Here is a 21,959-nt window from a genome sequence, read left to right as displayed (position 1 = left end):
ATGTAAACGAATGCATTCGAAAATGCACTTTCGAATTTATAAGAATATTTCAGAATAAAAGGGTGGGAGAAATAAACCCCTATATTTTTTAGAAAATGAAGCACATATGTTCATATCTACAAAATCATTATTAGCTCTTTACTGTTAACAAGCTGGGCTTTGTAAAATACTAACATTCTGCCTGTAACAAATATTGTTAAATTAATTTCTTAATCAATTTTTAAGAATTTTTCTTTACCCACCTCCCTATGGGGGTCACCCTCAGCGAAATTCCCATTTTACCCCTGCTTCGGAAATGCATTTCCGAAATATTTTTTTTTTAAATTTTTTTCAGACTTCGGAAGTGCATTTCCGAAAAAATCCCAAAAATTGGGATTTTGATTAATTCGGAGATGCATCTCCGAAAAATAAAAAAAAATCTAAAAATTCCAAAAATTAATTTTAGGATATGAATTAATTTATATATTATAAATTTGATATAATTTATGAGTAATAAATAATAATAATTATATATTTTGATATAATTTATTAGTTATGAATAATAATTATTATATATTTCTATTCTGATTCATATTTTAAAATTTAAAATAATTTTAATTAAAAAAATTAAAATAATTTCACTTACAAAATGAGTTATAATTTTTTATTTATATATTTATATATTTATAATAATCATTATGTATTTACAAAAAAAATTTAAAAAATGAGTGTTTTAATTTATATATTTATATAATAATTATAATAATTATTATATATTTATATATTTATATAATAATTATTATATATTAATTATAAATATATTTATATATTTATATAATAATTAAAAAAATTAAAAAAATGAGTGTTTTAATTTATAATAATTATTATATATTTATATATTTATATATTAATTATTATATATTTATATATTATATATTTATATATTTCACTTACAAAATTAATAATAATTATTATATATTTATATATTTCTATTCTGATTCTTAATTAAAAATGAGATAATTTCTTATTTAGTTTAAAAAAATTAAAAAAAGATTTTGTCTTAATTTTATTTAATGAATAAATTTTATATTTAATTCTATATAATTCAAAATTTACTTATGGAATTAAAATGTTTTTTATTTATATAAGTTAGTAAAATAATTTTTAACTTTCAAATAGTTTAGGATGTTTTGATTCACCTTGATTTTATTGATTCACCTTCATTTTATTGATTCACCTTGATTTTATACCTATTAATTGTATTGATTCACCTTGATTTTAATTTTTTTAATAATTATTAATTATTTCGGAAGTGTATATCCGAAACATTCCAAGACCAATTTGGTCTTGGAATATTTCGGAAGTTCATTTCCGAATTCCTCCAAGGGGGTGCGTTCGGAGATGAACTTCCGAAAACACCACATTTTCTGAAAAGTAACTTTATTTCGGAGATGCATCTCCGAAATCAATATTTTATATTAAAAAAAACACGTTTTCGGAGATACATTTCCGAAAACACCTTTTTTAACAAAAAAAAAAAGTACCTTTTCGAAAATGAACTTCCGAAATAAGGGGTAGTGTGGTAAATTCACCAGGGGTGGGCAAGAATGTTAGGAGGTGGGTGAAGAAATTTTCATTTTTAACTATAAATAAGAAAAACTTATTATCTATGGAAATGTAAGAGGTAATATAACCTGACTATCCATTTAGTTTTTCTTATGCATCTAATTATAATCTTTAAAAAATAACTCAAACACAAATCCTTCATATTTTAAATAAATTTTATTAAATTACTTTTATTTTTAATTATTATAAAATTCATAAATATATATGTTGATAAATTATAAAAACTTGGCTCTACTCATTGTATATTTCTAAACACACAAAAACTAAACTCATTGAGATTTATAGCAGTAACCAAATTCTTTGTTGTAACAATAACTAAGCACAACACTCCATTCAACAAGACTACATAAATTAAATTATTCTCAAACTTTTTTCCCACCTTATGTTACAAACATGTTATAAGAATTATTGTGATCCCTTGAGCTTCTTGGCAATTCCAGCAAAGTACTTGCCTTGATGGAAAGCTTGAGCCAATTCCAACTCACTAGGTTCTCCTACATCATGCTCCCCAAAAGTTCCTGAACCATATGGTGATCCACCCTTCACCTTCTCTATCTCATACATTCCAGCACCAAATGTGTAACCAATTGGCACATAAAGCATTCCATGGTGAACAAGCTGAGTAATTGATGTAAACCTGAAAATTTTTAATAAAAATTTAGGCTGTATGAAAATTTAATAAGTATACTTTGCATTATATATTCAATATTTTAAGAGCACAATCCAAAAGAAAATACCAACTTTAGTTTCCACCTGAGGAAGGTCTCTTGATGTTTATGTCATAGTTTTGTACCCAAACAAAAGGACAAATGTATAGAATTTTTTATTTATATTTTTAATATGCAATATTTTATATAAGATGAATTTGTTAAAATATTTAAATTTATAATTAGGTTTATGTCAGGTTGAATCTAACTCACCTTAATAAAAGTGGGTCCCACCTTATAAATAAACTTTATGAGCTATATATCTTATAGAGTTGTTTATGGTTTAGTAGAAAATTGTTGTTTATGGTGCAGTAAAATTGAACAAAACCGAATCAAATTATTGTATTGAATCGAATCGTTTTAATTTATTAGTAATCAAACCTAATAAAATATATCAATTTAGTATACCGTTTTGAAATTGGTTCACTAATCAAATATACCCGTTTGATTATTTTAAATTCTGTTCAATTCGACTCGACGCTTCTATTCTTGAATTTTTAAACAGAACTACTTATGTAATGTAATAGGAGATCATAAAGAAAGAGATGTTTATTTTTTTAGAAATCTTATTTTTAATAGAAAAATGACAAAGAAGAGTGACTAACGCTGTTTCCTCTTGGCCACTTCCTTGAGAAGCAGTGGAGAAAAAGAAGCCTGCCGGCTTCCCTGCAAGTGCTTGTTTGTTCCATAAACTTCCAGTTGCATCCAAAAAAAATTTGAATTGAGCAGACATCAGTCCATATCTTGCTGGAAAACCAAACAAAAATCCATCAGCTTCCGTAAGCTGTTTTGGTGAAATATCCGGAACTTCACTCCTTGGTGGTGCTTTCATCTTCCTAAGTACCTCTTCAGACAATATTTCAGGCACCTTCAAAAATATCATCACAATCAAAATTAAAATTACAATATTTCATTTATCTGATATATCTGATCTATATATAAAATAGTAATTTTTAATTTTTAATTTTTAATTTTTTCAGCTAAATTATTTTTTTGTCTATAGATGAAGTACTAATAGACACTAGAAACTCGTAAACAACAGTGAATAGTAAGATTCGAACCTTAATAATAATGTTCAAATTTAACAATATTGACGTTCAGTCTAACAATATTGACATTTATCAGTTGAGTTAGGATTTGCAGACTTCAGATAAATAACTTAAAACTTAAAACTAAAAAGAAAGAGTGTGATGATTACAAACCTGCCAAAGTTTTGCTTCGATACCTTCTACGGATGAAGCTCCCTTTAGAATCTCTTCAGCTAGCTTCTCAACATGTCCATACACAGTATGGTAACTAAACATGCAATCAAAATTTCAGAAGGAGGATATACATACTAGATTTTATAATGAAATATAGTTTACAACATTTTATAATGAAAAAGCAAGAAATTAAGAAGAGAGAGTTGAAGAACAGCTTACATAATGTAAACTTTAGTGGCCATTGATTTAATTTGCAGGGCTTGTCTCAATGGAGAATGAGTTGGTGAATGAAATCAAACGTCCTAGGTTACTCTTTTTATAGAAACATAATTCATTCTTATGATAATAGTACCCCTTAATGTGACAAGCTATTTTATTACTTTTATTATTTTATACATGTAATAATGTGGTTTGTTGAAGGCAATGGTTAACATGTAACATCAAAATTTACTCTAATTTGGTCAAAAACAAATAATATAACCATATTAAAATCTAATTGTCAAGATTGGGTGATTTAACAAAGAGTAAAATTGTCCAATAATGAGACATAGAGATGGCGCATCCTCCTCCCCGCCATCTAGAGCTCTATGTAAGAATTGATTTTAATAAATAAATAATCACATATGACAAAATATCATACACTGTATACACTGTATTTCTAATTTTATCACAGAAATAAAATGAAATTATAGTACCTTAGATCTATAGTCGTAGAAATATATATTACTGGTTGAATTGTGTTAATAAAGATTGATCGTGTTCATTATTTTTTATTTTTGTTTATTTAATCTTTTATAATAGTTGTTGTTCTAACAATTGGTATCAGATGACGATTAACTCTGGTGCAAAATTTTGAGAGGTAAGGATCAACAAGGCATATAATTTTGGATTATAATCAAGGATAACGATTGATTTATGTTCATATATATATATATATATATATATATATAAAATTTAAATAAATATTTGAACATGCATATTAATATTCTTATGATCCGTTATCTCCTTTTTTGTTTGTTTTGGCTACGGAGGTGTTAACGGCTTTGATGAGGAAGGCCATTCACATAGGGGAGTTCCGGGGGTTCAAGGTCAATGAAAGCTTTGAAGTGAGTATACTCCAATTTGCGGACGATACTATTATATTAGGGGAAGGAGATACCGCAAATTTGTGGTGTATGAAAGCTATATTGAGGGGCTTTGAATTGATGTCGGGATTGAGGGTAAATTTCAACAAAAGCAACATTTATGGTATTAATGTGAGCAATTGGTACATTCAAGCGGCATCCTATTTTCTCTCTTGCAAAATTGAAAGATTCCCTTTTAAATTCCTTGGAGTTAGAGTGGGAGATAGTCCGCGGAAAATTTCGATGTGGAAAGATTTAATTTCTCTCTTAAAGAGTCGCCTAGCCGTTTGGAAGGGTAAACATCTCAACATAGCGGGTAGAGTGTGCTTGATTAACTCCGTGCTCAACTCCATTCCAATCTATTCTTTATCCTTCTACAAAGCGCCGTCAAAGATCATTAACGAGATCCGTTCTATCCAAAGCAATTTTTTGTGGAACGGGAGTGGTTCAAATAGATCTATCCATTGGGTGAGTTGGGATATAGTTTGCAAATCGCGTGAAGAAGGAGGTTTAGGTGTTAGGAACGTGGAGGTCATGAACGTCGCTTTGATGAGTAAGTGGAAGTGGAGGATTCTTGTGGATGAAGAGGCGGTGTGGCGGGATATCCTCATTTCTCGTTACGGGAATATAAAGAAAAAAGTCCTCTTAGGTGGTGTGTCGGTGGTGGAGAATTATGACTCCATTTGGTGGAGGGACATGCTCTTAATTGACTCTAATATTTCTTTGCTGAACAATAATTTTGCAGGGGCAGTAACAGTAACAGTTGGCAACGGAACTGACGTTCCGTTTTGGTCAAGCCTTTGGGCCGGAGCGCAGCCGCTTAATCATGCGTTTCCTGAACTGTTCGATTCAGCCGCGGACAGGAGCATATCAGTAGCAGAATCGGGCATCCGGACAGCAGCTGGCTGGTCCTGGAGCGCGGCTGCATCATCGGTTCCGGGCAGCAGCACAGGTTTTGATTCTCTCCGGCTAGAGCTTCAGGACAGCATCCTCAACATCATTCCTAATGAGAACAGTAAAGACTCTTTCGCATGGCGCCTCACTTCGGATGGAGCCTTCACCGTGAAATCGTGTTACGACATGATCAAAGCTAAGTTATCCGGCCCACCCATTGATTCAATCATTGTAAAAGCTGCAAATCACCTATGGAAGGTAAAAGTTCCTCCTAAAATTCTTCTTTTTGGTTGGCGAATCATTCACAATAGATTAGCTACTAAAGACCAATTATTTAGGAGAGGAATTCTTTTGGATATTGTTGATTTGGCTTGTTCTTTTTGCACTACGGAGGAGGAAAACATTCCGCATTTGTTAGGAGGTTGTTGCGTAGTGGCGGGTATTTGGAGAAAGGTGTTTGAGTGGATTGGCCCCGTTGCCGGTTTATCTTTGGAAGAATTTGAGGGTTATGTCTATGCGTTCGAGAAAGTGGGGAGTCTAACCAATAGAACGATTGTTGCGGTAATTTGGTTAGCAACGGTGTGGAGCATTTGGAATAGGCGAAACGCTATCATTTTCAAAAATGAGTCGTTTAGTTTCACCGAATGTATGTCGGATGTAATTTTTTATGCTTGGAATTGGATGTTAAATAGTTATAAGCTAGCGGATAGTTGTAACTTCCACGTGTGGAATATTTTACCGCTTATTTGTTTCGAGATGTAACTTTCTTGTAAGCGGTTGGAGTATCCCTTATACTCCGGTTTTAATCCCATTGCCTATTGAAAAAAAAAATATTCTTATGATAGTTTGAATGATATTCCCATTGGGGAGTCTAACAGTTATCGGTTTAATAGAAATTAAATGGGTAAACATGTCCTTAGAATGGCACACATGATCTATGGCCCTAATATCAAGAATCCAACTATGGTCTTTAATGTTAGGAGAAGTTAATATTTTGATGTTATCTGATGGTGGGGCATGGTGTTAAGATGATGCACAATGGATGAATGAGGTTGCTGCATAAGGGCAAGTAGAGCATATTGTTGTTCAAGGGTAAAGCCAATAGAAGTGCCTTCAGGTGGAATTTCGCCTTGGTTGTGAGATTGCTCCATATTAGTGTCTTCGAAATTTGTAGACTGAGCCATGTTTTCCAATTATTATCAAAGTTTTTTCAAAGAGGTGAAGTCTCGGTGAGCTAATCAAAAGCAAAAACATGAGGGGGTGGGTCTCGTGTGAGGGAAGAAAAAATGAGCAATGAAAGCAACATGTGGAAAGGAAAATGATATTTTTTTTTTTTTGCTATTCGCGCCGGTTTCGATCCATCACAGACGGGCCACTAATCCGGCTCGTGCGTAGAGGCATGCGCACTGGCCAAACAAGATTATTGAAGAAAAATAAGAAAGAAAAGAAAAAAGGATATCAGAGTATTAATTCACTGATCCTATAATAACAGTCTAGCCTAGAATTATTAAATTCATTGAAAGGATTGAAGATAAAATCTAAATCTATTGACTTAAGCTTAATTACCGAAGAGTGTATACTAGTTATATATAGTCTAGGAAATACATAATAACTTGAACAAATGATTATTTATCCAACAATTTATTTCAAATTTACACAAGAAATTAAGAAAATCCTAAAATTAAAGATGTTTATAAGGTTACATTTTAATATGTAACACTTCCTTTTCTTTTCAATGAAAATTCACACATTCTTTAACATAATCCGATACAAAAATATGAATTTACTCCACAATAAAATAATAGAAAGAAAAACCCTAGAATCTATTGTCTTAAATATGTGAAAGGTATACCAAATGACACTAATTTTCTTCATATTCAAGATCTAATCATAGACCATATCCATCATGATACGGTGGCGAATTAAAAAAATTATGGCGGGGACAAAAATATAATTTATCATATTCTTTAAAAAAGAAATATATAAAATTTTGATAAAATACACTGCTTTATAACTTTGCACTTAGAATTAAAGAAGTGATAAAAGTTTGAATGGATAAATCATTTAAAATAGTGTCAATTTGCTATATGTTATAACCACTTTTTTATATTTAATAAGGAGAGAAAGAGACATATATTTTTTTAAGGGACGTAAATTAAAGTAATAATAATTAAACCAAAGAAATAATTTATTGAAAACGAAACAAAAAAAAATTAAGATACATGTACCTATACAAAAGTGAAGAAGTTGGATCCATTTTTTGTCAAGAAAATAAATAAAACTCGTATAAGTTGATGTCATCCATGATTAAGCGAATTTGTCTTTCTCGAGGAATTAAATGTTAAAAAAAAATTATATTTTATCATGTTTTTTAAATTAATTGTCAATTGTTAAAGGAAAACTTCAAAGATAATTTGTCTTGGAGTAAAATATAGTTTATTGAGAAATGAGTCAAGTTTTTATTAACTATTTAAAATGAGTCAAAAGATAGTTTACATTCATTAATTTGAATATGTTTTTTAAAATGAACCAACTATTTAAATGCTAAATGTTTTGAATTTGATTAATATTGTTGGAAGATCTAACAAGAGGAAAACAGTTAAGAAATGAAGAGTTTCCAGATACTCCACAAGTGGGATCATGGTTATGGATCAAGACAAATGAAGATTTTAATGATAAAAATTGTAAATTTATTTAAATTAAAATAAAAACTGCATAAAATTAAATATTATTAAATATGTTTGAAAGTCACCCGGTTTAGAATAGATTTAATTTTTTTTTCAAATTTTATTCAATAAGAACCGTATATTTTTATACTTATTTATTTTTTATTAGTATAATTAACTTATTATTTATTTTTAATACTATTTATTAATTTTATTTAATCTATTAATTTTTTATTATTTTATTTGTTTGAAACCTAATGAACGATTCTCATTTTATAATATTAATTTTAATATATTATTTATTATATATTATATTAAATTTATTATTTATTAATATATTTATAATATTAATAAAAAATATAATTTCTATTGTATACATTTAAAAATTGATAGAAATTAACGGCATGAAATTGAGATAGATATCCATTCTGAAATAGAAAGAAAGTTGGAGAATCACTACCCAAGTGATAAAAAATGCCTCGTCGAAGCATTGGAAAGAGCAATTCGACGGGCATAAAGTTTCAATGGTCGACCTCAAGCTACAGCCCTAGAAAAGTCGACCATCCGAACGTGTATCAGCAAAGAAATACAAGGCGGGACACCTCGACGTCTCATCCAATCAAAGAAGGCCTTTAAAAGCGCGAAGTACACTCAACCCGGAACCCCGGGAAAGGACAACGACAAAAGATCCTGGATACCATCCATCCTTAACGGAGCCGCCGTTGTAGGCTATCTACCTCGTTGTTTCATTATTTATTTGTAACAAATTCAATTCAACAATAATATTTAAAAAGTATTTATATACATATATCCTCTTTCTTCCTCTGTTATATGCTTATTTGTCTCTCTTTCTGCTAGAGCTCTTGAGACAAGGGAACAAAGACAAAATTCTCGAGTGTGTATATGATACGGACTTTAATCATATATGCGATTTTGATACGACTTAAACACACTCTATGCCTGATTGCGTATCCGACATAGACCTAACACATTTATGCGATTCTGATACGGCTTAAATGCACCGCCTACATGAATGTGTATTTGATACATATGTAACACATTTATTCATTTTTGACATGACTTAAGCACATTTCATGCCCTATTGTGTATCCAATACAGACTTAATGCACTTCTGCGATTCTGATATGGCTCCAACACACATCTGACACGACTCCTCATCCGAGGCATATTAAATGCATTTCTCCTTAGCTGGCGCATTCTCCAGATCTACCTAATTTAATGTAACTACACATTGTAACCTAAGAAGCGAGTGAATTAGGTTTTACGGATTTTTTTCGTTATTTTGCAAATGAGCTTATTCTTTTATTTTTCCAAAATAAAGTGTATGGACTAAGAACAATAATGCAGAAATATAAATGTGTTGAAAAGTAAAAGAAACGCAAGAAATTATACTAGTTACCCTTGTCAATCAATGATACTTCTAGTCCTTTCACACCCCTTGAAAGATTTCATTATGTTAGATCTTTGTGCAGCCTCACACAAAGACTCTCATACAATCTTCTAACACAGCACACCAAACCTTAGATGGACTATGAATCACTCCGAATCAAATAACCTTTTTACAACAAATAGAAAGAACATCACTTCCTATTTGAAAACACCTGTAGAAATTACACACATGTTCTTTACACACAATGTCATCATACACTTGGTAAATAATTTACAGCAAATAGATAAATTAAGTACATACAATTTTATATGCTTTCCAATATTCTAAAAATATTATCTTCTCTTTTAAATGAACAATTCAAGAATAAGTAAACATTAAGTTCTCAATATTTTATGAAACTTTTTCTCTGATGTATGAAAATCATGTAGTGAAATTTTCTAAGTCATTCTATATGAACACTTGAAAAATAGTAAGAATTGTATGAGAAATTGTGATGAAAGAGGTGAATAGAAATATGAAAAATTACGGCTTTAAATACATTATAATATGTACCTTAAATGAGCAGTAATGCTTGGAAAATATTTATGATTAATTGCAATGATTTAAAAAGGGTTTTATGAACAATTGCAATGTAAAGGCATCATATTTGTTCAAAAAATTTCAACATTCTTTTGAAAGAAATCAATTGTCTATATGGATCAATCGATTGTTACATAGCCAACATTCAAACATATGAAATTTTTACAAAGAGCAATCGATTGTAGCTATGCATCAATGGATTGTGGGGTTTAAAATTTAAAGGCAACAAGACCCCTCAATGAATTTTAGGGTTTGCATCAATGGATTGTGGGGGATATTTTTCAAGGAAAATTAAGACCATATAATCTAGGAAAATTAAGCTGAGATAAATGATGGACATCTTCTTCACAATCTCCCCCTTTTTGATGATGAGAAAAATATATTGATGAGAATTTTTTGCTTGACACTTGGTTTCTCCCCCTCTCTTGTATACCTCCCCCTATCTTGCATATCTTCCCCTCTCTTGTATACCTCCCGTTATCTTGCATATCTCCCCCTATATTTTGAAAAATTAAGGACTCCCCTTTTGACATTATCAAAAAGAAAAAGAGTAATACCCAAATAAACATAATATATAAGGGAAATGATACAACATATATTCAAGATACTTATATTTTTTTACAATAATTTGATGTCAATTATGATATCGATATTAATGTTCTTTAAATCATATTTAATCAAATGAAATTTAATACCACTATATCATATAGTCTTGAATCTTGAAAAACCGATTTTAATTTGACAATAATAGCATATGGTCTTCAAGTACCTACAAATACAATTAATAGTACTTTCTAAGTACCCAATACTCTTTGGGTCCTCTTGGGTTAATTTCTTTCCTTAACCATAGATACTCACTATAAGGAATACCATAGTTTCTTATGTAGCAAACATTAGGAGTATGGCCTTTTGTATTACAATAAAAGCATGTAGGTCTCAAACATGATTCCTTTTATAGAGATAAGAATTATTTCTAACATAAGGCCTTTTAGGATGATTTACAACATGCACTTTCTTTGGTTCTACATTGTTGAATTTTGTGCTAATTTTAACAAAGATGGTTTTACTTGTACTTGATTTATGGAAAGTAGAAAAACCAAGTTCTCATTTATCATTTGAATATCTTTGTCTACTTAGAAAATTTTCTAAACCAAATTGACTTTTTTCATATTTCTTTTTATCTTAGTTTAGTTCAACAATTTTAAATTCATATTCTTGACATTTATTACATGATGAATTTATCACTTGATCTAATTCTACTTTTATGTCAATAGACTTACTTTATAGAGTTAAAATTATTTTCTTTTGCTTTGAACTTTTTCTAGAAAGTTTTAAATATTCCTCATGTAATTCATGAAAGGCATTTTGTAATTCATCATAAGAAAGGTATATAATTAATTTCGAAATCAGTAACCTCATTTTCTTCATCACCATAATAGTGTGAAGCCATTACTGTCATGTTTGCTTACTTTTAATTTGATGATGAACTTATCTCATTGTTATCCTGTAACATCTCAGAATTTGATTAATCTATTTAATCGAATTAGTTGCGTTTTATTTAATTATTTATTATGTGACAAACTTTTATAAATTATGATTTTATATGTGTGTGTGTGTGTGTGATATACGGTGGGGTGTAGCGAGAGTCTTGGTGGGTGAGTAGAGTAATTAGAAATAGTTAAAATAAATAGTAATTTTTAATTGGTTAAAATAATTAGAATATGTCAAGGCTAAGAAGCAAAAACAAGGCTAAGACTTGAAGAGGGGAAAATACAAATCGTCAACCATGATCAATTTTGGATTTTGCTGTTAGAAATTAGAAGTAGGGGGAGAAAGTGCTTCTATATGGGTGTTTTGCATGAAAGGGTATAAGACAGACCCATACTCTCTTTAGAATTATTTTGTAAATTGTGATTATGTTTTAATTTGTTGTTGATGTGTGTTCATATGAATTTATGAGCATAATACTGTTATAATTATGTTCTTATGATTAATTTTTGTATGGCTTATGTGTCATAAAATTATATTTATGTCCATTTGGATAATTACTCCATTGTTGTATTTTGAATGTTTGAACATAAACTTAAAATCCATGAAATTGATTATGACAATATATGATTTTGTTGATTCCAATGTGTGATATATTGGGAATTTGTTGTTTTAATCATGATATAATTTTGTATGTTGAATTCTGAGCATTTGGTTTTTTACGGAATCAAAATATGTGCTCCAAAAGTGCTCTAATTAGGGAAAATTGTAACACCCCTGTGAGATATTGGATCGAACTCTAGTATGGTCGAAGAGTAGCTTCTTGGTTCGACAGTTCGACAGGGTTAAGCATGACGTCGAAGGTTGCTCACATGCTGGTGTCGAAGTGTGCATGTTGTAGTCGAAGATGGGTCGAGCATGCAGGTGTCGAAGATGCTAGGGTTGTTAGAATGTTAAATTAGGTTTTAGTGTTTAAACCCTAATTTGTTAAGTTAGCTTGTTTATTAAGTTGGCTTGAGTAATGAGCCTTGTGGAAAAAGCCCATTAGTTAGTATGTTAGGTTTTATTATAAATAGCATACTAGTCTCTCATCATTGTTAAGCTGCAAATCCTAATTTAGGATGAGAGAGGTTATTTGTTATTCTTGTAAACTTGTAATCTTGTTTTAAGAGAAAGTAAAAGAATAGCAGTTATAACCAATTCCTTGTGTTCTTCTTATCTTCCCTAATTACCTATTATACTTTGTTCTTGACATCGTTTTTCACAACAGATTGGTGCGGTGAGCGTGGAGAAGATGCCTTCAACAAAGTATGAGATTGAAAAGTTCACCGGAGTGAATGATTTCGGTCTGGGGCGCTTGAAGATGAAAGCCCTACTGGTTCAGCAAGGTTGCTTGGAAGCGTTGAAGGGGGAGGCAGCCATGAATGCAGAATTGACGGCAGCGGAGAAGAAGAATATGATCGAGAAAGCACACAGCGTAATTTTGTTGAGCCTTGATGATAAGGTTCTTCGGCAGGTATCAAAGGAGACGACGGTATCAGGGTTATGGGTGAAACTTAAAAGTTTGTACATGACCAAATCGCTGGTAAATCGACTCTACCTGAAGCAAGCTTTGTATTCATTCAAGATGATTGAAGACAAAGTGTTGGCTGAGCAGTTGGATATGTTCAACAAGCTGATTCTAGATCTTGAAAATATTGATGTGAAAATCGATGATGAAGATCAAGCGTTGTTACTATTGTGTTCTTTGCCTCGATCACATGCTCACTTCAAAGAAACTCTCCTGTATGGAAGGGAGTCCCTGGCCTTTGAAGAAGTTCAATCAGCCCTATATTCAAAGGACCTGAACAAACGAAAGGAGCATAAACCTTCGACTGTTGGCGAAGGTTTGGCCGTTAAAGGAAAACTCTTACTAAAGGATGGTAAGTTTGACAAGAAGAAGGGCAAAAGTCAGTCGAAGTCTTACAGTGGCGAAGCATCTGGCATTCGATGCTATCATTGTAAGAAGGAGGGTCACACAAGAAAGGTGTGCCCTGAACGCCTGAAAGATCATGAAGGTAAGGATAATGGCAATGCAGCCATTGTTCAAGATGATTTCGAATCATCTGATGTTCTTGTGGTTTCAAGCAGTGACTCGAGAAGAGAGTGGATTATGGATTCAGGTTGCACTTGGCACATGACTCCAAACAAAGACTTGTTCGAGGAATTATGTGATCAAGATGGTGGATCAGTATTGCTGGGAAACAACAAGGCTTACAAGATTGCAGGTGTTGGATCTGTGAGGTTCAAAATCCATGATGAGTCAATAAGGTTGTTGATTGAAGTCAGGTATGTTCCTGATTTGAAGAGAAATCTACTTTCTCTTGGTGAATTCGACAAGAAAGGATATGTTTTCCAAGGAGAGAAAAGTATCCTAAGAGTCATGAAGGGTTCGAAGGATGTCTTGAGAGGCGTGAAGAAACAAGGCTTGTATACCCTTGAGGTTGAAGTTGTAAGTGGTTCGACAAATGTTGTATCCACGAAACCTTTGTCGAAGACAGAAATCTGGAACATGAGACTGGGCCATGTCAGTGAAAGGGGTCTGGTCGAATTAGGGAAACAAAATCTGCTTGGTGAAGACAAAGTCGAAAAGCTGAAGTTTTGTGAACCCTGTGTACTTGGAAAATCTTGCAGAGTGAAGTGCAACAAAGGCAAACAAAGAACACATGGATCCCGTTATTACATCCATGCTGATCTTTGGGGGCCTGCAAGGTGTCCATCACATTCAGGAGCAAGGTATTTTCTATCCATAGTAGATGATTATTACAGAAAATTATGGGTATTCATCCAAAAGACTAAGGATGAAACTTTTGAGAATTTCAAAAGTTGGAAGACTCTGGTTGAAAATCAGACTGGCAGAAAGGTCAAGAGGTTGAGAACCGACAATGGCCTTGAATTTTGCAATGAGGCATTCGACAGTTTTTGTGCTGCCTCTAGTATTGCAAGGCATAGAACTACTGCAGGTACTCCACAGCAAAATGGTTTGGCTGAAAGGTTTAATCGAACTATTTTGGAGAGAGTCAGATGCATGTTGACTAGTACGGGGTTAAAGAAGGTGTTATGGGCTGAGGCTGTTTCGACAACAACATATCTGATAAACAGATGTCCTTCGACAGCGTTAGATATGAAGACACCTGAAGAAGTTTGGTTGGGACATCCACCAGATCTCGACAAGCTGAGAGTATTTGGCTGCGTAGTCTATGCTCACATTAGGCAAGACAAGGTCGAACCTAGAGCTCTGAAATGCATGTTCATGGGATACCCTGAAGGAGTCAAAGCTTATAGGCTATGGTGCCTAGAGCCAGGTCACAGGAGGTGTATCACCAGTCGAGATGTAGTTTTCAATGAAGCTGAAATGGCTTTTAAGAAAATTGATGATGTTGGTCGAAGTACAGAAACATCTGACAAAGAGCTGGAACAGGTAGAAATTCCTGTTGAGGTGGAGCATGTTGATGCTGAATTGCATATCCCTGATGAAGTCGAAGAAGAAGCAGAAGATGCTGAGGAAGTTGAGGAAACTGACGATGACTACCTATTGTCGAGAGATAGGTCGAGAAGAGTCATCAAGGCACCTTAGAGACTTGGGTATGCAGATCTTATAGCTTATGCCTCAATCTCTGCAAGTGAGGTTCTAGACGAAGAACCTAGAGACTACAAGGAAGTTATGAGGAGTCAAAATAAGACTAAATGGCTGAAGGCCATGGATGATGAGATGAAATCTCTTCATGATAATCATACTTGGGAACTGATCAAGAAACCTGCTGGGGCAAGGTTAGTTAGCTGTAAATGGATTTTCAAAGTTAAGGAAGGAATTGAAGGAGTGACGTCGAAAAGATACAAGGCAAGGTTAGTTGCAAGGGGTTTCACTCAGAAAGAAGGTGTCGACTTCAATGATGTGTTTTCTCCTGTTGTGAAGCATAGGTCCATTCGAATGTTGCTTGCCATGGTGGCACAGTTCGATCTTGAACTGGAACAGATGGATGTGAAGACTGCGTTCTTGTATGGTGATCTAGATGAAACGATCCTGATGAGGAAACCTGAAGGGTATGTCGAAAAGGGGAAGGAAGATTGTGTGTGCAAGTTAAAGAGATCTCTGTATGGGCTGAAACAATCTCCTCGACAGTGGAATAGGAGATTCAACAAGTTCATGGCACGCATAAGTTTCATTAGAAGTCAGTTCGACCACTGCGTTTACTTCAGATTTCGACCTGGTAATTCATTTGTTATCTTGTTGCTTAATGTGGATGATATTCTCATAGCAAGCAACAATGTCGAAGATGTGATGAGGGTGAAGGCTGAACTCAATAAGGAGTTCGATATGAAGGATCTCGGAGCTGCTTTCAGGATTCTTGGAATTGACATTCGAAGAGATAGAAAGAAGTCGAAGTTATGCTTATCTCAAGAGGCATATCTACGAAAGATTCTCGAAAAGTTTGGAATTTCGAATTCGAAGCCAGTTGTGACTCCAACAAACCCTCAATTCAAGTTGAGTATTGATCAGTGTCCCAATACTGATGTCAAAAGGGCCTATATGAATAGCATCCCATATGCTAATATAGTTGGTTCTTTGATGCATGCTATGGTCTGTACTAGACCCGACATAGCATATGCAGTAAGTCTTGTAAGCAGGTACATGGCGAACCCTGGAAAGGCTCACTGGCAAGCATTGAAGTGGATTTTAAGGTACATAAATGGGTCTCTGAATAGAGTCCTAATTTATGGTAGAGCCTTGGGTGAAGATAGTAAAGCAGTAATAGAAGGATATGTCGACTCTGATTATGCAGGTTGTATGGATTCCAAAAAATCTATTTCTGGATATGTTTTCACTATGTTTGGCACTGCAATTAGTTGGAAAGCAACGCTTCAGAAGGTTGTTGCTCTATCAACCACTGAAGCGGAGTATATTGCCCTAACTGAAGCTGTGAAAGAAGCATTGTGGCTTGAAGGTTTTGCGAAGGAGCTGAAACTTCAAGGTCGAGGTATCACTATTAAATGTGATAGTCAAAGTGCAATACACCTGTCGAAGAATTCAACCTATCATGAGCGAACTAAGCACATTCATGTGAGGCTGCATTTCGTCAGAGGAGTAATCGAGCATGGAGAAGTCCAAGTGCTGAAGGTTTCGACTGAAGACAATGCTGCTGATATGATCACCAAGACATTGCCGAGTTGCAAGTTTTTCCACTGTATGCAGTTGATAAAGCTGCATAAAGAAAGCTAGTTTGTTCCGTTGACGTTGTAGAGTTAGGTCCAAGGTGGAGATTTGTGAGATATTGGATCGAAATCTAGTATGGTCGAAGAGTAGCTTCTTGGTTCGACATTTCGACAGGGTTAAGCATGACGTCGAAGGTTGCTCACATACTGGTGTCGAAGTGTGCATGTTGTAGTCGAAGATGGGTCGAGCATGCAGGTGTCGAAGATGCTAGGGTTGTTAGCATGTTAAATTAGGTTTTAGTGTTTAAACCCTAATTTGTTAAGTTAGCTTGTTTATTAAGTTGGCTTGAGTAATGGGCCTTGTGGAAAAAGCCCATTAGTTAGTATCTTAGGTTTTATTATAAATAGCATACTAGTCTCTCATCATTGCTAAGTTGCAAATCCTAATTTAGGGTGAGAGAGGTTATTTGTTATTCTTGTAAACTTGTAGTCTTGTTTTAAGAGAAAGTAAAAGAATAGCAGTTATAACCAATTCATTGTATTCTTCTTATCTTCCCTAATTACCTATTATACTTTGTTCTTGACATCATTTTTCATAACAACCCCAATTCTACCCCGAGCATTTATGCGGAAATTATAATGCGAGGAATCAGAGTATTTAAAAATTTCAAACAACACATTGGAGTATCACATATCAACTTAAAACTTCAACTTGTATTTCATTCAACAATGATACATAACATTCGAATTAACACTCAACTATCAGCTTATCTCAACTCAAACAACTTTGAAGTATAATAAGTACTTCATATTATTCAACTTTGAATCAACGGCTATAATAACAACAACTAAAATATCAACAACCTAGAAATAACGATATAAGCAATCCCCCGAGTGCTACGTATCAGAGCGACAGACCAACTTGACTCGATGAAGCAACAAACTTCCACAGCTATACTTGAGTAACTGCCCATTTCCCATGGTAGGGGAAACATCAGCAGAAAGGGTGAGATATCAAACTATATAAATAGGATCATGATAAATCATATAAACATATTCAACAAGTCATCATATAAGCATCATCAACAAGTCAACACATAGGCATCTTCAACAAGTCAACATATAAGCATTTTCAACAAGTCAACATATAAGCATCTTCAACAACTCAACATATCAGCATCACAATGCATAAACGACAACTCCAACCAACAACAACTGACAACGACTCAAATGCGACTCCACTATGCATATGCATGTGGTACCATTGGAGTAAAACTCCCAACATAAACATTGCCAGTAATTCCGAGGCATTTCAACAAGGCATAAGCCTTCAACGTGGTGCCACCAAGGCCAAGGCATAAGCCTTCAACTTTCAACATGGTTGCCATAATTTTCAGGCATGCTTTATGCAATGAATGCAACAATCACAACAATGACAACAACTTAGCAACAACGACATAACGACAACAACAGTCAAATATCAACATCACACCGTTCAACTTTAGCCATAGGCTCACAACACAACTTAACAACAATACAACAACAACAACCACGGTCACATATCAACATCACACCGTTCAACTTTAGCCAAAAGCTCTCAACACAACTTAATCAACTCATAGAAACATATATACGATATTAAAATCCGCTAGGATTCACACCACAAGGCTATCCACATAATAATGCACAATAATAATCATATTGGCAAATCACAATACTAACCGCAACAAAATCATCCAAAGCAAAATCACAATTTTCGGTCAATTCTCAAAATAATTGCAATATGCCAATATATTAAGTAAACCAATTCAACTTACAATTAGCATCTAATTCAATTATCAACACAACATCATTGACATAGAAATATATCATTCTCAACGTAAATAGTCAACCAAAACACAATTACGGTCAAATTCTCAAGATACCGTAATTTATCGACAAACCGAATAATTGATCTAATTCCAAATTTATTCCAATCAATTAAACTTATTGAAATTAACTCAACTATTAATTAAATCAACCAATTAATAATTACACTACATTAGTTCCAATTTACTATTTCATTTTCTATTCCAAAACCAACATTTAATATAAGGGATATTCAAATCTACACAATCTCGGTCGGTTCGTAAAATAGCACAATTTCAACAAAATATCAACACCACATTAACCTACTAATTAAACTTAGCTACCACGTAAATTTTCATCAAATTTCGGACAACTAATTATACCGCTTAATTCGGCTATTTCGATCAAACGGGACTATTTTACATTTCATTTGTAATTGTTGGATAGTGTCCCGACCGGCCAAAAATCACACCGCGAATGCATCCTTTGGAAAGGAACAATTGGAAGCACATCCTTTGGAATATCTTGGGTGAACACGCGTTAGGAGCACACCCATGCTCAAAAGGTTCACTAAATATCCTTTTAAAATCAACTCGAACTCATCACTTTGATTTTGCCCATGAAGCATCTCATTGCCCACATGCATATCTTACCCACGTGAAACCTGATAACACTAAATTGTATCGCATTTAAAGCTTAATTTACATGAATTATTTCTCCGTTTTTATCGATTTTATTGCTTCACGTTGGTATTTTTGCTATGTTTTCAGGTACCTACTTTGATCCTAGCTTGCACAAAGGAATAAGAAGAAAGATGACAGAATCATGCACTTCTACTATTTAGCATAAGTGTCTGCTAAATTTCACCTAGTAGAAGGTGTGCCAAGCGGCACAGAGGCCAAGACGACCGTCACAGAGGAGTAAGTTGTGCCCCACGGCACAACTTGTCACGAACGACACAATTAGTTATGTGCTAAACCAGTAAGCCCACAAACGTACCAGAAACGGAGCCCAGTGTTGCACCCCAAAATTTGCCCTCTTTCTTTGTACTATAAGTTATCAAGGACGTTTATTTTGTCGCTTAAAAATCAAGAAAAATTAAAGAGTTTCCATTGTTTTGAGACTGTTAAGTCAAGAGGTTTGTGAGGTGAATTGCAAATGAAATGAGTCATGATACAAAGTTATGAGCTTAAGGAGAACATTGTGTTGAGGACGCCATTATGTTTCCAATTTCTTAGTGGCTTATCATACAAATTTGATTTAGATTGATGAATTAATTTGAGTTAGAGGTTCATTGAAGTTTGCAAGTGGATTTGGATTTATTCATCAAAGATGTTCATGCAAATGTTGATTCAAATTCCATTTCATTTTCTTTCAACCATTCATTCGAGATTTATACATCACTATGTTCATTATCTATTCAAGTCATTGTTGAATACCATATAAGTAATTTGTCACAAATTCAAGGTTTCCAAACTTTATATCATTTATCATTCAGAGCTCAAATACAAAAGTCCATGTCCATTACAAAATTCAAACCTCTCTACCAAATTAAAAAAAAGGGACTCTACATTCAAATCCATTACATAAACTTAGTTCTAATTTTTCGACTCGAGGTCATGTCGGGTCATGTTTCCATCTTCGAGCCTTGCCTCTTCTTAAAAACGAATCAATAAGCCATGTGCAATTCAAGAATGCCTAATCTTCATCCAAATAGTTCATTCACGCTGTAAAAAATTCAGAAAACCAAATGCATCAACAGCAACGATTATTAACAGTCCAGTTGAAAACATAATCTCCTACTAATACGTCACAAAGCCCTGCATAACAAAAGAAAGATTCACCAATTGATTCAGGGGCTAAAGATAACAGAGTTCAGATAAGAGTTCAGAAGAAAAAGAAGAGAAAAAGAGGATAACAACCTGTAACAAACTTTGAACCTCTCTCTCTTTTCCATCGGAATCACCATAATCGAATCATTGAACCTTCTCTATTCTTCTTCAACCTCGATAACCTTCACCAATCTTCAATTCTCCTCCATCTTCTTCAATCTTGACCACATACAAGCTTAGAATCAATCATCATCTTCAATCTACACAAAAAAATACAAAGAAAAACGTGACAGAAATCATCTTCTTGACACCACAAGCCTCTCTCCCTCATTCAACTTTCTCCGTAATCTTCATCATCAACTTCAATCTTCATCAGTTGAAACTTCAACAATTCTCAAGGATCCATCGCCTTCGATCTCTAATCCTTCCTTCAATCTCTCTGCTGATTCATCTTCAACGACTCTCCAACCTACATCGAGTCTCCAATCATCAAGCACAAATTTGGCAAACGAAACCTTCATCAAATCTTGATCATTCTACAGAAGCAACCACAAAGATCTTCACCGAATCGCTTCAACAACGCAACGACCTTGCCTTCGTGCCACAACAACAACCACACGGTTAAATCATAGAGAGTGCAAGGAAGAAGCGAGAATCGGATGAAGGTTGTGTTTGCATGGGGATCGGAAAGATTTCGTAGTTCGAGGGAGCTCACCGCTGTTTGAATGTTTGAGATCAAGAGAAGAGATCTGAGACGGAGATTTAGAATCGGAGATGAACGGAGATGAGCGATTGAGAGTGTTGAACGAATCCGAGACGAACGAAGAGGAGCGATTGAGAAGAAGAGCCGATTGGAATTCGATAGGAAGGGCAATTAGAGGTCTAATCTCGCGGTGGTGAATGGCAAAGTTATCGCCGGAGAAGAAGGAGATGAACTCCGACGCCCCCACTTGCTTGAGTGAGAGGAAGAAGAACGTAAAGTTCAATGGTCACATGTAAACGTAAACCTAATCCCCTTTCTATTTGGCTTATTTTGGTAATGTGGATTTTAATTTAATTTACTGTGATTAATTGTTGTTAGGGAGGGGATTAATAGAAAATCTAAAGGATTAGCATTGATTAACATTTGGATTAAAATGAATATCAAAATCTGATAAAAAATGTGGATCCAAATTGGGCCTGCTACCCGAAAATGCTGTGTGAACCCTCCATAAGCACAATTATATTCATTTTTGACATAAAGATTGCTAAAAAACTTACAAAAACATTCTCTGGGCTAGCATCTGTTGGGCCCTGCGCCAGTCACTTGCCTACACCATCAAATTCAGAATAAACCCCCCTATGTGCATAATTCATATTATATTTAGTTCTTTTTTAAACTAGTTTGTTGCCTATTATTTTTAGTATAAC

The 21,959-nt window shown here is 33.7% G+C and overlaps 1 protein-coding gene and 1 long non-coding RNA gene across 2 annotated transcripts; both read right to left on the bottom strand.

The window, feature by feature from the left end:
* Window positions 1–1,820: 1,820 nt before the first annotated feature.
* Window positions 1,821–3,887, bottom strand: LOC131624438 (NAD(P)H dehydrogenase (quinone) FQR1-like). The gene is made up of 4 exons (XM_058895377.1): window positions 3,734–3,887; window positions 3,515–3,608; window positions 2,918–3,180; window positions 1,821–2,242 (listed from the first exon to the last, which is right to left on the bottom strand). Exons 1-4 carry the CDS (start codon window positions 3,754–3,756, stop codon window positions 2,011–2,013), a joined length of 612 nt encoding a protein of 203 aa, XP_058751360.1. The 5' UTR covers window positions 3,757–3,887; the 3' UTR covers window positions 1,821–2,010.
* Window positions 3,888–20,178: 16,291 nt separating this feature from the next.
* Window positions 20,179–21,722, bottom strand: LOC131645026 (uncharacterized). Its single transcript, XR_009296848.1, has 2 exons — window positions 20,640–21,722; window positions 20,179–20,537 (listed from the first exon to the last, which is right to left on the bottom strand). It is a non-coding gene; the product is annotated as an uncharacterized LOC131645026 (long non-coding RNA).
* Window positions 21,723–21,959: the final 237 nt, after the last annotated feature.

Source organism: Vicia villosa, linkage group LG1 (assembly GCF_029867415.1).
Source record: "Vicia villosa cultivar HV-30 ecotype Madison, WI linkage group LG1, Vvil1.0, whole genome shotgun sequence".
NCBI classification, from domain to species: Eukaryota; Viridiplantae; Streptophyta; class Magnoliopsida; order Fabales; family Fabaceae; genus Vicia; species Vicia villosa.
The sequence above is the reverse complement of the archived record's forward strand: the minus strand, read 5'-3'. Positions and strand labels throughout refer to the sequence as shown.

What these genes read in the sequence shown, in the direction of transcription:
- LOC131624438 (XM_058895377.1), bottom strand. Translation starts at nt 3,756, where the DNA reads ATGGCCACTAAAGTTTACATTAT. An exon ending in GCCACTAAAGTTTACATTAT is followed by an intron (nt 3,609 to 3,733) that starts GTAAGCTGTTCT and finishes TTGCATGTTTAG; the next exon opens with TTACCATACTGTGTATGGAC. An exon ending in AGTGGCCAAGAGGAAACAGC is followed by an intron (nt 2,243 to 2,917) that starts GTTAGTCACTCT and finishes AAAAATTTTCAG; the next exon opens with GTTTACATCAATTACTCAGC.